This window comes from Onychomys torridus, chromosome 4 (genome assembly GCF_903995425.1).
Source record: "Onychomys torridus chromosome 4, mOncTor1.1, whole genome shotgun sequence".
Taxonomy (NCBI): domain Eukaryota; kingdom Metazoa; phylum Chordata; class Mammalia; order Rodentia; family Cricetidae; genus Onychomys; species Onychomys torridus.
The window spans coordinates 67,412,493-67,423,634 of NC_050446.1; the positions used below are offsets into that span (position 1 = coordinate 67,412,493).

Genomic DNA, 11,142 nt, shown 5'->3' on the forward strand with positions numbered 1-11,142 from the left:
ATTCCATTCAGGGCACAATGGGACAAGGTCCATTGAACTTTTAAAACTCCACTGCTTGCCACATAAACAATGAACAGTGAGGAGCAGTGTAAGGATAGGGAGGCGAAGAATAAGGTGGCCCAGGGGTCTAGGTAGGAGAAGCAGGGAGAGAGTGAGGGTACTGGTCAGCTTGGTCATGCTCCATAATGTGGAAGTGGCCAGAACTCCCAGGATTTTCCCAGGGCTGCAAAGGGAATGCCTCATCTTCAGAGCAAGGACAGCAGATGTGCCACATCAGTCTCTTATCTGAAGCCAAGGACTTGAGACCAGAAGTTGGCCCTGTTGCCAGCAGGCCAGGCCATGCCCTCCTCTCACAACTCTAAGTGAGGTCACTGCTGAAAAGGAGGCCGGGGCAGGGCTCCCTGTCCCCAAAGAGCAGTCATTGTACAGCGTGAGACCATTGTGGTATGTAACTGTACTTGTCTCTCCTCTCCACAGGCTCCAAACCACTGTGTAGTGGCCCAGCTTCCCCGAAACGCAAGTTAGAAGCAGCTGAGGAACCTCCCGGTGAAGAACTGAGCAAGCGGGCTAGAGTGACAGAGATGTCTGCCCAAGAGCCATCAAGCAAGGATGCCTGAGAGTGAGTCCTTGCGGAGAGAAATGACATGGTGTAGGGGCTGGGGATTTAGCTCAGTGGTAGAGCACTTGCCTAGCAAGCACAAGGCCCTGGGTTCGATCCTCAGCTCCACAAAAAAAAAAAGAAAGAAAGAAAGAAAGAAATGACATGGTTTAGAAAGCTGATATTTGCCAGCCAGAGGTTCCAATAGCAAACCAGATTAAAATCCGATAGGAGTAGGATTTCAGCTCAAAATCTCACCGGTCTGGCTTTCTTATCTTCCAAAGCAGTGGTTCTCAACCTTCCTACTGCTGCAACCCTAATCAGTTCCTCCTGTGGTGGTGACTCCCCTCAACCATACAATTATTTCCATTGCTACTTCATAACTGTATTTGGTACTGTTATGAATTGTAATGTAATATCTGGTATGCGGGGTGTCTGACACCCATGTCGAGAGCCACCAGTTGAGAACCACTGTTCTAAACTTTGGGGGAGCTGGTTTATTTGTTCAAGATAGAGTCTTACTGTGTAGCTGAGGCTAATCCTCAACTTGTAGCAGTCCCCCTGCCTTATCCTCCTGAGTGGCAGGATTTCAGATGTGAGTCAACATGCCCAGTTTACCTCATAAAATTTAAAGGAAAATTATTATTTTTTAAGGAAAGAAGGATTTATTTTGGAAGAAAGAAATTTAGAAATTTAACTCTTTTGTTTTCTGACTAGGGGAAAGGAAACGGGTTTAGCTTTGTTCTGTTTTTCACTGTCCTTTCTGCCTGCTAATGGGAGGCAAGTCTGAGACCCGGATGTGAAGCTGTGAGTGGCAGCTAGGAAGCTGTGTTCTCTAGGCAGGCCAGATGAGGGCAACACTGAGCTCTGGGCATGAGGAAAGGGCTCAGCCCTGGAAGGACCAGAGGGCCCAACTGGCTCTCTGCTTCTGCTTACAGGGTCTCTCCTCTTTTCACAGAGATGAGCTTGGCACATCCCAGTCAGTGCTCATCTTTTCTGGAAGGTTCCTGAACCACTCCAAAAGGAGAGAAAGACAGACAGAACTGCCTTCTCCCTGTTCCTCCTTCCCCAAGGCAGGGAAGGCTTTTATGCCAATATTGGAGAAGTGTAGCTTCTGTTCTCCATTAATCATTATGTCAGACTGTTCTGTACATCTGCATCAGTAGACTGGAGGGTGCTTTGCACTGCGGAGATGTTTGGTTCTTTTTCTGGTCCTGATCACTTGAGGGCCTCACTTGGGGCTATCTGTGTGGAGTGTCTTGGTTTGTGTGCTCAGTGAGATGGCAGGCACTTGGTGCTTTTGCCCTCTAGACATTGCCCGCAGGAGGACAAGGCTGTGCGGCCTCGTACCTAGAAGAGCCAGCCGCCATAGATGCCATGGTCTCTTTGGTGCTAAGCACAGCGTGTTATGGCTAATGAACTTGCTTGGGTAATGCCTTGATTTGGAGGCAACATTAACAAACAGAAAGGTTAGGTGTGAGATTCAAGACTGCAAGTAAGTTATGACATACGGTACAACATGGGCTTGTTGCATGCAGATGTATGGGGAAAATGACATGTAAAGCATTCATATTAATGTGGGATCCATCCACAGCAACTTAAGAAAGGGAGACTAATAGCCTGCAGTTCCCAGAAAATAATGGTACAGATGAAAAGAGAGCTGTTTGGTCAAGGAACATGAAATGACCTTTATACCAGGGAACCTGAAGAATTGGATTCAGGCAGGGTAAAGAGTGTTTTAAATAACAGAAAAATCAAAGTTTACTCGATTTTGTACAAATTACTTAATCTCTAGGAAGATAGTTTTCCTTCCTGAAAATCGGTTGTTGTTCCCAAGATTAAGCACAGGTGTCAGTCAAGAACATGTGGGAGTGCAGATGCAGGTGGAGCATCCCTGAATCTGAGCTCCTAGGTACAGAGGAAGGTGGAGCATCCCTGAATCCGAGCTCCTAGATCCAAAATGCTCTGAATCCATAACTGTTTGAGTTTCAACAGTGAAGTCTGTGCAGATTCCTAAGTCCAGAAAACCCCGAACTGTAAAACACATCTGGTCCAGCCTGTGATACCAAGCCTCCCGCTTGGCTAAAACAGATAGGGATGTTTTTCTTACCTCCCAGGGGCCTCAACGGTAAAGCTTGTGGGTTTTGGTCTGGTGGGCCAAAGATGGCTGTTGCAACTCAACCCTCAGTGCCTCTACAAGGCAGGGGCAGGAAGGACAGCAGGAGTGGCTGGGCTCACTCACTCAGTTAACATACATGTTCCCAATTCCCATGACAGGTCCTAGACTCGGGTTATGTTGTGCACTGGACTGGCATCCCCCACTTCCACTTTGGGTGATAATAGTAGGAGGAGACAGTGTAAGCAGGGGTATTTTAATAAGAGGCCATAGTGTTAAAAAGAAAAGATGCAGCTGCATAGGAAGAGAGGAGGGAAAGGCTGGGATGCAGCGGGGCTGCTGCCTAAGGAGCTGTGCTTTAAGAATCCCTGGCTTGGACTGCGTCTAGGACAGGCCCATGGCAGGGGCTGGGGCAGTTAGCTAGGAAGTATAGATCACGGAAGACACCAGCAGAATCACACAGTGTGCAGGCCTCACAGCCTGGGCCTAGCTCAGAAGTCCTGGAGCATAATACTTGCTGCTGAGATGGGTATTATTGGCATTCTTGTCTATGCGATCTGATGCTCCTGGAAGACTATAATACTAGGCGGAGGGCCCTTGAGGGAGTTCTGGGAGAGAAGCCGCTTGTGGAAGAGGATGGTCAAACTTGCATCTGGAGGAAAAGTAAATACTGGGTGGGCCTACAGAGAACCAGGTGCGCAAGAGTCACTGGAGAGGCCTGATGCCAAGCGACGTCAGCCACGCAGAGGAGTGCCTTTCTTGCTTTATAGTTTGGGTGCCCATGTACCACTTACTGGGATCTCCAGGGCTGTTTAAATGGCCGTTGCTCTACATCTTCATTTAGGTAGTTAAGCCAGGCAAAGCTCTTGAAGATGGAAGGGAGCCAGGAAATCAGAGGATATGGCAGGCGCAGACTTCTTTCCAAGACAGACAGTGGGAGCGCCATGTTTTTGGAACCCCCAAAAGAAAAGTGCCTCCTGTGTGAACACTGGGGCATCTGGGCCTCAAGACCCTCATCTGTTGTAGTAGACACTCTAGAGGAACAGAACCTACAGAATGTTCATGTTTACAAAAGAAAGTATTAGATTGTCTTACACAATGGGCTAGGTAGTCCAACAGTGGCCATCTGCACACTGAAGAGGCTAAGAACCCAGGAAACTGCACAGTCTGCAAGGCTGGTGCTGAAGGCCAGAGGGGTTCCTGGAGAGCCACTGGTCAGTATGAATCGGAAGGTCAAAGAAGGATTCTGATGTCAGTGAAGAAGGGCGTAGCAGCAAGGAGTGCAAGCAGACAGACAAACAGCCCTGCCTTTCTCTTGGACCTCTCTGTTGGGGCTGCTGCTAGAAGATGCTGCCCCTGGGGACAGTCTTAGCCTTCAGTTAGTCCTCCCAGGGAAAGTCCTCACAGACCTGCTTAGAAGGGAGGCTCTTGGATGATCCCAAATGACACCCAAGATCAGCCCTCACAGCTGTGAAGTGCTCTGTCGCTGTCACCTGCCCTGCCGCTGGGACACACATGTCAGGATGTCAGGGAGAAAACCAAAGCCTTTGTTTGAAAAGTCTTAACTAAGAACAAAGCACACCAGGCCAAGGAGGGCACAGTGCTGTCTTGCATGTCCTTCCCAGGCACTGTGCTCACCTGACTGGTGGGCCACAGAGAGGATGCTGTGGGCCCAGTCAGAGTTGTGTGGATGGGAACACGTGCCCCTTCCTGCCCATCCCTGTCCATTTCAGTCACATGACTTGGGCTGCAGGCCAGTGCATTCCCCACTTTTAGTCTCTTGGCTCTGCTCTATGGCATTGTGACCCTGCTGTCTCTGGTGCTGGCTGTCTCATGAGCAGTCATTACAATTCAAATCAGTGTGCAGAAAAACATCTCTAGGATCAGTGGCTTCCATGTTTGCCTCAAACCCACGCCAACCGAATGTTCTACATTTAGTTTTTACAATGTTCACTAAACTGAAAAAATAAAACAGTGAGCTTCCAAATAGCAATCCTGTCAGCTGGTTCCCTTAACCCCTAGAGCTGCTGACACAGGGTTCCGTCAGCCTCCGGTTATACACTGGCTTCTGTCATTGATCCAGTGATTTTACCATGGGACAGCACGTGTGCCTCATTTTCCTTTCCAGCTCTGCACAGCAATCTAGTGAGAGAAGCCTCTCCACACATAGGGTCATGGTCAAGGAGCCCCTTCCCTACCTGGCCTGTGCTTTGTTGTGCTGAGGTTTCATTGCCTAGAATGTGACTTCCAGAATCCTCCTTGTTACTCTGACACTTGTGCAATTAGTATGTGGCAGGTGTGTCACTGACAGCCTATCCAATGTGGAGATGGAGACAGCCCAGCCCTCCCAGAGAGCCTGGCTCTGCATCCCAGGCCTGTGCTCCTGGCTGCAGAATGTTCAGGTGTATCTCAGCTCCGATTCTTAGCTCCTGACATGGAAATGAGCCATAAGAGAGGAGGCTGAGTGCTTTTCATAAATGATAAATAGTAGTGGAACTAGGTTTAAATTGATCTCAGGAATACCTAATGTGTACATGTGTTAGAATAGATAACCTAGGCATAGTGATGCCTGCCTGAAATCTCAGCACTCAGAAGACCAAGGAAGGAGGGTCAGCAGTCCACGGCCTTAGTTATATAGCAAATTCAAGGCCAGCCTGGATTATATGAAGTCCTGTCTATAAGAGAAGAGGGAAGGGGCAAAACATTTTTTAAAAATCACATACTATGCCATTATGGATCATTTAAAATGAATTTAAAATTTAAAAAGGTATGTCCATAATTCCATGAACCCCCAAGAGTTGAGGGCAGAAGTAACAAAGTGGAGGTGCGCTGGGGTTGGTGTCTCAGGTTTAACAGCAGGCTAACTCTGCTCAGAGACTGCACTCAGTGTTTCCGTAAAACAGTGCTCCTAACAGAAAAGCTTGGCAGCCTTCTGCAGCACCTTCTCCACGGGGAGGTGCATGGCTGCAGTTACACTTAGTTCAAGGACAAGGTCCTGGGACTGCCTGCACCTGTATCCACTCTGCTCTGCCTGCTGCCCAGCTTCTATAATCACTCTCCAGGTGCAGGTGGCTTCAGACGCAGCAAGCGGCCTTAGAAGAGTTGCCAAGCTCTGAACACCTTAGTCCCAGCACCTAGGAAGTGGAAGCAAGATCAGGAGTCCAAGGCTGCCTCAACTGCATAAGAGAAATACCCAAGGCTTTGGACAGATAGCTCAGAGGTTAAGAGCACTGGCTGTTCTTCCAGAGGTCCTGAGTTCAATTCCCAGCAACCACATGGTGGCTCACAACCATCTGTAATGAGACCTAGTGCCCTCTTCTGGCCTGCAGTCATACATGCAGGCAGAATACTGTGTATATATAATAAATAAATCCGCCGGGCGGTGGTGGCGCACGCCTTTAATCCCAGCACTCGGGAGGCAGAGGCAGGCGGATCTCTGTGAGTTCGAGGCCAGCCTGGTCTCCAAAGTGAGTTCCAGGAAAGGTGCAAAGCTACAGAGAGAAACCCTGTCTTTAAAAACAAATAATCAAACAACAACAACAAAAAACCCAGCAGGGGCTAGAGGAGAGATGCTCAGAGAAGCACCGGCTTCTTGTAGATAACCCAAGGTTCGATTCCCAGCACCGACATGGTGGCTGAAACTGTAACTCGACCTCCAGGAGAACCTGGCTGGCTTCTGGGGGCACCACGTAACCAGTGTGGTGCACAGACAGATGCTGGCAAAGCATTCATACACATAAAATTAGTTTTTTTAAGCCCACGCACAGGCTTTTGAGTCCTGAGGGTCTGGGAATTCCTGTCTTGGCTGTTTGTGTGGACACTCCTGTCAGCTCAGTTTCTCACGTATGAAATGGAGGCATGACAGGTGGTCTTGGTCTTCGAGGGTCTGCGAGGGCCTCCATTGCAAAGCACCACAGAAGCAAATCCTTGGAGTCTGGAGTTCAAGGTCATGGTTTCTGGTGCTTGCAGAGGTTTTTCCTTCTGTTTTGTCTGGGTCAAAGTTCCTTTTCCATTTTATGTCACCCTAGTCATCTCATTTTTACCTAAAGAGAGTCATAACCTAAGGTGCTGGGAGTCAGAACCTGAGCCACATAAATGGGGACATCAGTTGTGGACACAAGAGTATGCCTGCCCTGAGACCACTCCATCAGCCTGTTGTTACAGGCAGCCCAGTAATTGTGATGGTCTTACCCTGTCCTCTGGTATCTGATAGGGCCCCAGATCCAGAATGTTCTAAATCTTCAAAATGATTCATCTTGTATCCCCATTCCCTTCCTTCTCCCCCACCCCATCCCGCCATTGTAACCCTGTGCCAGGGTTCTGTGATTGGTGTGTGGAAGTTTGCCCTGCTGGTTCTAAGCCCAGTCATTGCCTTAGTCTTCAGAATCACTAGAACCAGGCAACTTCTCACACAGCTACTGTTCCTGACTCTCCATCTCAGAAGCAATGCTGTGATCTTGCCATTTGTGAGCAAGTGTCCTTTAAGAAGTCAAGTGATAGAGTCGGGGATTTAGCTCAGTGGTAGAGTGCTTGCCTAGCAAGCACAAGGCCCTGGGTTCGGTCCTCAGCTCAAAAAAAAAAGAAGTCAAGTAATGACATGTAGCACTGTCCTCTACAGCCCTCATCCCCGGGTAGAGGGTCTGCAGGGAACAGTTGTCCTGAGTTCAGAGAAGTAGAATTCAGCCACTCCCATGGTTGCTCAGCAACAACCTGACCCTGGGGACTGTGGCCCAAGCAGCATGTTCACCGGGCTGTCCCACTCCCAGCCTGGGAGTCCCCAGAGAAGCAGCCAGAGGAGCTGGTGTCTGGGCAACTAAGCAGCCTCCTGAGTACTCTCTTTGCACATGTTTTTTTCTTTCAGCTGGAGAGCCATCGCTCCGTGACAAAGCCCGGGTGCCTGAGCTGCCACGGCCTACAGAGAAGCCAGTCACCATCAGACAGCGAACGAGTGTGTGTGTGTGCAGAGGAAGGCGTGGTGTGCCATTTGCGTGTGCATGCATCTGTTTACACTCTCGTGACCCTGAATGTTGCCTGGGCTGGAGGAGCCTCTGGATCATCCTTGTCACCTGGGCTGCTTCCTGGCCTCCAGACACAGGACAAGAAGCCACAGCAGTGACCTTCAGCCCAAAGCTGTCCCCAGGAGCCCCCTTCCTTGTCCCAGTAGAGCATGGTGGTAGGACCCTAGCTGGAGTTCCGGTCTCTGCTTCCCCAGACTCCTCTTCCTCCCTCCTCTCTTCAGACAGCTGAAGGGAGGGCCACATTTTTTCACTCTCACCTAAAGCGGGGGTTCCAGAGGCAGCCAGAGTGCTGCTGGCTTAGTTTCTACTTTCTGACACTAAAACCCGAGCAGGCTGGAGTGGATGCTTCCCATTCAGACGTAACCAGTGGGGCCAGTCTTTTAAAACCCCACGCCAATGGTGGGCTCTTCCTTCGATGTCTAAGAGTGCAGACTGGTGTGCTGTGTGCTCTGTCCTGCCTAGGCCAGTCTCGGACAGCACATCTGTCTCTGTAGGACCTTCTAGAAGCCAAGTGAGGACTAGACTCCAGTCTTCTGTCCCTTCCCTAGCAGCTAGGGGCCAGCTCAGCCTCCCAGGAGCTGTAGACAGGCCAGGATCAGAGCTGGTGGAGGAAACCAGGTCCCCTGGCATAAGGGCCCCTGGTCCTCTGGCCATACTCTCAGGCACATACTCCAGCAAGTACTGCTGATACCCAGCCAGGCAAGCTAGCCAGTCTGGGTTCTGTGGGCTTCCAGAGCCCACCCTGGACTGATCAGCACACATACTGCCATGTCAGCTCTTCGGGACTGGGCTTCAAGGGACTCAGACAGAGGGACTGAGGTGTGGGGTCCTGCCTGGTGCAGTTGGTGAAAGGTCAAATAGAAATCACACCTGGCACACCATCCCCTTCCCAGAGAGGCAGTAGAAGGTTTGGTCTAGAGAAGCCAAACCTTGCTTTCTAGGGGAGCCATCTCTCCTTCCCAATGTTGGGTCATGTGGAGAAAGAAGTTATGAAAAGGATTGTAGGTAACTGAGCAAGTCTTCCTTCCACCCCTGTGGCCTGCACTTGAGCCACAGTGTATGTGTGTGGAGTGAGTGAGTGAGTGTGGTGTGTGTGTGTGTGTGTGGGTGTGGGTGTGTGTGTGTGTGTGTGTTCCTGTTTGGATTTTTGTTCTCACATGTAACATTAAGCTGGCCTTTGGGCCTTTTCCTCTCTACCTCCCCTGTGACCTTTCCTAGCCTCAGAGTTATTAATACCCTTGGCCCTGGCCTTCACTGTGTCAGACCAGAACCCTGGGGCCAGGCTCCCCTCTCCTCCAGCTGTCCAGCACATCTGACAGGCTTCTTTTTGAGATGGCCTCAGGTTTTCTCAGCAGAGAGCTGCCTTTAGTCCAACTGTTTGTGTCCATCGTTCTGACTAGAAACATCCTGTGATCGTGTGGAGGAACGGCATGGGTGATGTGTGTTCAGAGCCCTAGAGTTTGGCCTTCCGCTCCCCAACCGCAGGCCAACAGGAAAGAGCCAGTCGATCTTGCTGGAGGGAAAGCAGAGTGAGCCTGGAGAGCTGGTCTGAGGGGATCAAAGGCTAGGTCTGGGTCCAGTATTTATTTAGCAACACCTTCAGCCATGGGGACAATGCCCTTCTGTGCTTTTTTGATGGTGGCTCTCTTCCCAAGATATAAGTTGGCAAGATCACCTGTCCCTCCACTTCCTTGACATGCTGGCCCGGTTTCAAGACAGCTTTCCAATGAATGAAGCAGTCCACCCTCCCCCAGAGCTACAGGATGGACTGGTCAGGAGCCCTGGGTGGTTTCATGTGTCCTTTTGCCTAGCCTGAGAGACTCTGAGGGCTGTCACAGAGCAGTGCCCCATGTCCTGTTCCTGGGTCCTAGCATGGGGAAGAGATGGTCGCAGGCAAGAAGCACTTTACAGAGCTCCCTATTGCTGGGAAGGTTGTGTTTCTCCCACAGTCTGTTTGTGAATATTCCCGTTTTATAAATGTCTGACCCTGTCTGAGTAAAGCTGTGTTGTGTAGTTGATCTTGTGGGAGGTCTGGAACCTGGTGCTGCCGAGGTTGAACCTGGATAAAACTTTTAAGCTAGGCTATGTTAGTTCTCTTGTAATCGAGTGTCTTATTTCCTCTTGGATAGAGGAGGCTATGTAAACTACTGTAGCAAGCTGGCAGCAACCCTAGAGCTTGGTCAGAGTCAGAGTTAGTCAGCTGAAACAATGCAGGGCATGAGACAGGTTCCTGAATGTCACCTTACAATGGCACCAGGCAGCCTACTGAGATCCATGGCCCTGCATCCATTCTTTATAATATTCTAAGAACGCATGTGTGTCCTCTGGACACAGTTAAGGAAGCCACAGCCAAGCCCCGAGGCCTGGTTGCTGGCTCTGTCTTGGGCCGTCTGGCCAGAGTGCCGTGCACATGGGTGTTCCTGGTGGGAGAGGGGCTCAGGCAAAGCCAAAGGAAATCACACTCTGCTCTACAGACAGGAGGAGCTTTACCCCAGGACTCATCTCACTCCTAGCTCTGCCTCCAAGCCCCCACTGGCCTACTTCCTCCCAAGACCAGGGCCAGCCTCCCTCTCTAGGCTTCCCCTGTAGTTCTGGGTGGGCCGGAGAAGCTGAGATACCTTTGTTCTTGAGCAGAAGGTTCTAGAAGAGGGGACTTCCTACATGTTCACTGCTTCTGACTTCCTGGGGATACTGCCTATTGAAGCAAGCACATATTAGCCATGATAACTAGAAAAGACTGCTTTACTGGGCAGAAGGGAGGTACCATAACAACAGCAGATGGTTAGGGCAGGGCCTAGTGTGAGAGGCCTGAGCCAAAAGAGAAAGTTAAAGTGACCAAACACCTCTTGAAGCATCAATGGCAGGGAAGGGAGAGGCAGCCAAGGGCTCTGGCCCTGGGCTCTAGAATGTTCTCGGGCTGAAGCAGGGAGATTGAATTCTGCAAGGCAGGTGCCTGCAGCTTCTTGCTGGGAAGGAAAAGGAAGCAACATTCCCAGTTGGCAGTCAAGATTTGCAAATGGACTTCCGCAGGCTATAGAGCATTTGTCTGTCCTGCTCTACCTCTGTGAAGGGCAGGGTCTGTAGCCAGAGGAGTGGAGAAAGTGGGTGGGAGGGACTCTGACCCACCCAAGCTGGGGCCCTGGCCTTCGCAGTCCACATAGTGTGAGAAAGCCTAATATAGGACCAGGAAGAAATCACAGGTAAACTCAGAGTGAGGGTAGGGAACAAACAACCAACAGGCCCCCAAGAAGCCTGCTCTGGGGCAAGAGGAAGGCCCTAGGCCTTGCAACAGCCAACAGGCCCCCAAGAAGCCTGCTCTGGGGCAAGAGGAAGGCCCTAGGCCTTGCAACAGCCAACAGGCCCCCAAGAAGCCTGCTCTGGGGCAAGAGGAAGGCCCTAGGCCTTGCAAC

General features: G+C 50.5%; 1 protein-coding gene across 1 annotated transcript in view; it reads left to right on the plus strand.

Annotated features, from left to right (window-relative positions):
- Cry2 (cryptochrome circadian regulator 2) overlaps nt 1-9,750 on the plus strand; it is a 31,539-nt gene extending 21,789 nt beyond the window's left edge. Inside the window, exons 11-12 of the mRNA XM_036184417.1 lie at nt 478-619; nt 7,576-9,750. Coding sequence (XP_036040310.1) covers nt 478-617 — 140 coding nt within the window. The 3' untranslated portion in view covers nt 618-619; nt 7,576-9,750. The remainder of the gene's footprint in view (nt 1-477; nt 620-7,575) is intronic.
- The last annotated feature ends 1,392 nt before the right edge of the window (nt 9,751-11,142 follow it).